The sequence below is a fragment of the Giraffa tippelskirchi genome, chromosome 3, assembly GCF_054371585.1.
Source record: "Giraffa tippelskirchi isolate mGirTip1 chromosome 3, T2T-mGirTip1v1.2.pri, whole genome shotgun sequence".
Lineage (NCBI taxonomy): Eukaryota > Metazoa > Chordata > Mammalia > Artiodactyla > Giraffidae > Giraffa > Giraffa tippelskirchi.
The window spans coordinates 87,683,982-87,689,981 of NC_137277.1; the positions used below are offsets into that span (position 1 = coordinate 87,683,982).

The 6,000-nt window shown below is 41.1% G+C and overlaps 1 protein-coding gene across 4 annotated transcripts in view; it reads right to left on the bottom strand.

Moving 5' to 3' along the window:
* The window catches only part of GORASP2 (golgi reassembly stacking protein 2), a 35,425-nt gene extending 29,802 nt beyond the window's left edge, over positions 1 to 5,623 (bottom strand). For all 4 annotated transcript variants that reach the window (XR_014079004.1, XM_081577838.1, XM_081577839.1 and 1 more), the window contains exon 1: positions 5,444 to 5,623. Coding sequence is in view for 3 of the 4 variants with exons in the window: in XM_081577838.1 (XP_081433964.1) it covers positions 5,444 to 5,506 (63 nt within the window). In the remaining variant the exon portion in view is untranslated. The remainder of the gene's footprint in view (positions 1 to 5,443) is intronic.
* Positions 5,624 to 6,000: the final 377 nt, after the last annotated feature.

Sequence of the window (6,000 nt, forward strand, 5' to 3'; positions counted from 1 at the left end):
AGAACCCCAGCACCATTCTCTTCATGCTGTAGTAAATTTATATGCAATGTCAAAAGGACATACACAGTCTCCCAAAGTAACTCCTCTGGCTTTGCGTATTTTCTGTGGAAAAAAATCATCTTACTTAATAATCTACAACTCCCAAGGCAAGCTACAGTCAGATTCCAAAGCACATATCAAATCTTTATGGATATTTTCTATTTAGATTGTTAGCTGATATTTTACTAGTGAATCAAGCAATATAATTAATCATTTTGGTAGAATATTAAAGCCAACAAAATGAATGTACTGATGTTAGCGGTTTTTCTAAGTTCAATTCTTATGAAAACTTCAGGGTAATTATTAAAAAGCCCTGTCAATATTTGACCCAGAAAGCCACTAAAGCCAGTTCTGTGTACTTGACTAGTTAATGACCAGAGCCAGAAACCATAATCAACCACCAAGAGCAGGTCTCTCCAAACGAGGATCCTTAAGTCCATATGTAAGAACACTCTTCATCATAAAAAATATATAAGGGCATACAAACAACATGACAGTATTAATTTGTTTGAGGCTTGTTAATATTGGGAAAGTTTATGTCCAATGATACTGACAATTCCTAAAAGTGTCCTAAGGTTCACCTACACTGTATTTCATACAATGAATAAAACATTCCTGTGAGCCTGTGCTCAGTCACTCAGTTGGGTCCGACTCTTTGTGGCCCCATAAACTGCAGCCTGCCAGGCTCCTCTGGCCATGGAATTTCCCAGGCGTGAATACTGGAGTGGGTTGCCATTTCCTTCTTCAGAGGATCTTCCTGACCCAGGGATTGAACCAGCATCTCTTACGTCAGGTTCCTTACCACTAGTGTCACCAAAGAAGCCCAAATAAAACATTCGTAATAAATGAAGTATTCTGATTCTACATTTGAAAGTAAAATATGTTTATTAAACAATTCATAGTCTTTTATTAGCTGAGGTCAATTTTGGGAGCAAGTTAGAATCTTCAAATGGTGCTTAGAGCTTTTTCAATTACAAGCTCATATTTGGAAAATATCAAATAACCCACTTTTTTCTTTTAGCACCCATTGTTTTCAGAATGAGTGAAAAGAGAAGGGCTAATAGTGAGATTTTTATGTTTTTCAATGGGGGTATGAGTTTAAAAAGTTAAACACTGTGTTAGAATAAAAAAAATTATGACCACCAAATAATGGGATTTCATTTTCTCAAAATAAGAAGGAAATTGAAATCTTGCAGATTTAATGTAGATTACTTAGGTACCATTAAGAGCACATCTATATAACAGTAGATATGGCCTTGGTATTGTTTTCTATAGAAATAATTTCACTTACTGTCCCTTTCTCCTCTAAAGAGAATACCTAATGCTGCCCAGTATGCAGCAAATGGCTCAGAAGATAAAGGCCTGTTATTATACTGGAGACACAATTCATCTCAATGGCCTTTCCTTCAAAACAGCCATCATCTCAAAACATCTCTCAGAGGACATTAAGGAATAGTGAACATGACATTTTCCATGTCTCCATACTGTTCTGAACACTGGTTCCAGAATGTCCTCAGATATCCCCCATTTCAAAGAGTATGAAATGTAGAGTGGAATTAATTTGAATATTTTAATTTAGAAACATCTTACAAGGGGCACCCATAAGGCAACCCAAAAATTTTGAAAATGGCCTTGATGGTTTCACTTGATAACGGAAAATCTAGGCAAGAATTCTCTATTAAATACAGTTACTTCAACTGTAGTAACTTCTAACAAGACTGAGAAGTCCTGGCTAACATTTCTCCTGCCTTATGTTAGGATTAGAGAATGGGAATAAAAGTGGTATGCATGGTGAACACAGAATCAGACCCAATCCATATGGAAATCCAAAATATAATGTTATTTTTCTTTTCTTTTTCTTTTGGGCATACCACGTAGCTTATGGAGTCTGCCAGGAAATTTCCTATAACGTTATTTTTAAAAGGAAGCTTCTCAGCAAATTTTAAAATCTTCCACTAGTAGCCCACTTTAAAAAAATAATTTTTATAACTATATTTTAAAAAAATATACAATTATTTCAGTCACTGTGAACATGTTGGGAAAATAAATTAAAAGAATAAAAATGTTGCCATCCACCAATTATCCTTTTAATATCCTGGCTTTTTAGCTTTCCATTTTCCTGGGCACTTGAATGTATACGTACATACACATATGTGGAGGCACACCTATGAACCCAGAGTGTTTTGAAATATAATTTTCACTGAATGCATAGCATTCCAATCTGCAGTTAGGCTCTAATTTATTTAACAGCTCCTCAGCTGTTGGATAAGTTGTAAAGCTAACATCCTATGATAATTTTTGGCCATACTGTAATACACTTAAATATGTTAAATTAATCAAAATTTTTGTGAAACGTGGCTAAGGGGCAATGTTAGTCACAGAAAAAAAAAAGGACGAGGAAAAATATTTTAACAGTAGTTATCTTTAGATGGTAAGATTACAGGCAATTGAGGTTCTTTGTTAAACTTTTTGAACTTATCCAAATGATTTCTAATAAACATGTGCTGATAATCAGAAAACAATGTAGTAATTTACTAAAATGGAGACCATGTTCATACAAATAGACATCAGAATTCACTAATATGGGGAAATACAATTCAGTGAAGATAAAAGGTAGCATTTAAGGTTGTAGATAAATACTTGTAACAACAAAAGACTAAAAAAACTAAGTGTCTAACACCAGGGGGTGGTGCTTAACCAAACTAGACTACAACAGATTCACTAAGGAGCTAAGAGAAAGTGAGAAGCCAATCTCTGTGTGCTGCTACAGAAAGACAGAGAAGATGCTTCTCCAAATTAAGAAGACCAGGGTGTTTAACAGTATGTATCATGTGATTCTAACAGTTATAAAAGAAAACAGAGTTAAAAGTTGGGGATGGGGCGTGGATTGTTTTACATGCATAAAACACTTTTGAAAGGATACATAAACTATATCAGTCACTTCTAGGTTAAGTATGAAGAGCTGGGTATGTAATACAATCACAACATGAAAATGTGCATTAATACATAAATACATAATAGATAAAAAGTAAATTATTCATAGCAGAAAATCTTGAATCATTTCAAAGTTGTCTCCTAAGTACTTTTTTAAAGCAGAATCCAACAATGGATATAGAAAAATAATGGAAAAAACAGCAAGTTCAATCTATGAATTGTAGGAATACAATTTAAAAATAACATAATAACTAGCAGTGGATATGTGTGCACTATAAACTGGTATTTCAAAACACACTTACACAAGTTTTTATCGCTAGCAAGGAAACAGCCAAAGAATTATTAAAGAAAACTAGCTTTTAGTTAAACCATTCTAGAACTTATTAAACATGGGTGATTTTATTCCATAATTACCCTGCCATATTTACTCTGGTTTACAAGCTCACTAATCCAGAGATAGAATATACAACCATAATCTACGCAATAACAAATGGAAATAAGATTTTTATATGTTGAGATTTAACATAGTACTTTCCTTCTCTAAAAACAAAGATAAACCAATTACAGAATAGGGGCAGAGTGGGTTAGGAACTCTGAAACATTAAAAAAATTCTCCTAAAGTAGATGATCATTACTATTTTTAAAGCTCCCTCTAATAAAACTCAAATGAAAGGAGAATTACTTCATCTTTTGCAACATTTATGCTTCAGATGCGGACTGGAAACTAAGGTTGTCCCTAGTAATTTTAAAAACCATATTTATAGATTAATAGTATCTGCAGTACTGAATATGAGTGCTGATTTACTGAGGTGCACCTATGTAAAAAAAAAAACAAAAAAACACTCCAACTCGTTTAACATCCGACACAGTCATTAACAGAAGTCACCAAATTGGAATCCTTTTGATGTGTACAGCTTTCACACAGACTTTTAACATTCATTAATACTGTGCTTTACCTAGAACACATTATCATAAAAATATCATGAATCCCCAAGGATTCATGGCCACAATCAGCTCCTAATACTGGATAACACACCCCACAGCAGACAGGTAGGAATCAAACAGGAGAACTCAAAGAAAAATACTGCCACTAACTTTCACTTCACATCTGGGATCTGGGGGATCATTTCCCCCATCAGTGTGGCACCTGGGGATTGGCTTAGGTAAACGGAACAGGAAGGTATTATGATTTACATATAGATTCCCTTTATTTTCTGGGAAAATTATCCTTTCCTACCCAGAGTGTGGCTTCAAAAGGAATTTTTAGCAGAATGGAGGGACAACTAGCTGTGATAATCCTGAAGATCAGAGAGGTGGCTGATCACAGCCCCATTAAGCAGATGTCTGGTAATTCAGTTTGAGATGTTCTCTCACCTGAAACATGGGACCCAAGGCAGAAGATGAGCGCAGCACTAGGAAGTGCACCTTCCCACTTTCAGTGAAAACGCTCTTTCCTGTGAGGGGCTGAGCTAATATCTATTTACACTCTATTATGTCCTGAAATAGCACCACGGATTGGGGCATCTTTGTTAACAGTCCATCATGTTATCACTCACGCAGGTGTCACAGCACACAACCAACACTGCCACTTCCTTGAGGAAAGGACTCCCAATTCCCTGAGGAAAGGATCAGCTCTGTACAACCCAGGCTGTTCATAGTTGGGGCTGAGCAAACGCCTTTCGAAATACTGTTTCTCTGCATCCTGGTGACTGAACTTGCTTTCCTTTACTTACCTAGTTTGTTGGGTTTTTTTTTTTAGTTCCTTTCCATTACCTTTTACACTGTGAATCTAAATCTTAAAATCCATTACACCTTGAGCAGCCTTAGGAAAAAGGAGAACGGAAGTTGCCCCGCCAGGAAATGTGGAAAAGGAGGGTTGGGAAGGTCAACAGCGACACAGGAGAGAGAGAAATCCAGTGAAAAACCTACTTCTAGGCAATTCGTTTCGTAGCCTAACTGGCTTTTCCGGACATCCAGACAGCGCCGGGGTGAATTAACACTAGCCGTCTCACCCCCCGCCTCTAGTCTGCGGGTTCCAGGTTTCCTTTATCGGACAATTCAAATGCTACCTTCACCATTACCTTTTTTGCAGACTTTGCTCCTCCCACCCCCTCCCCCGAGCCTTCCCTAACTTTGAGAGCTAAGAATAAAGGGGAAGGGGCTGAGAAGGCCGGGAAGAGAAAAAGGAGTCAGGGTGGCCCTCTCGTCTGGGCCACCCCCGGCCAAGTCGCCTTCTGCCTCCTCGGTTTCCCGCCCGTCCTCCCAAAGCGGCGGACCCCGGGCGCTCCAGGGAGGCAGGATGCGAGCGGCCTCCCGAGCCGGCCTTGTCCAACGATGCACCCTCGGCCACCGCTCCTTCGCGGAGTCGGGCCTGGCTGTCCCGGGAAGAAGTCCGTCGGGGCCTCCGCCTCCCCGCGGCCGGGCCCCGCCTCCCGCCCGCCGCCCCACGGGCCGCTGTCGAAGCCCTTACCCTCAGGACGTGGTAGCCTTCTGTGCCCCCGCCTGGGATCTCGACGCTCTGCGAGGAGCCCATGGCGGCGGGCGATCAGTCTGGTCGGGCTGGGTTCCGCGCTGTTCCCCGCCCCCCGCGCGCCGTCCGCTCCGCTCCTCCGCGTAGCACTTGGGACGTGGCACTCGCTGCCTCCGGAGAGCCGGGCCGCACTGCCCGCTGGGAGATGGTCACCGCGGCAGCCAGGGCCGCTGCGACGCCGCAGACAGCGCCACCTACCGCGAGTCACCGGGAGGGATCTGAGGCGCCACGCGGGCCGGGAAGGAGGGAAGCCTGGAGCGGAGGGCGGGGTGAGGCCTACTTACGCTCGCGAGAGAGCAGATATACGGTTCATCTGGCTTCGATACCTTGCTACGGGTCCCTGGGTTTGACAAGATTCATCTAGACGCGTTCCCGCTGTTCCTAAAGAACGGTTGCTCGACTGTAGCTCCCCCTAGTGGCCAGAGGCCGAAAAGGGTCTCCTGCTGAAAAGGATAGGGCCCGATGCAAACACAGGGAGCTCTCTATTCGCGGGGTTT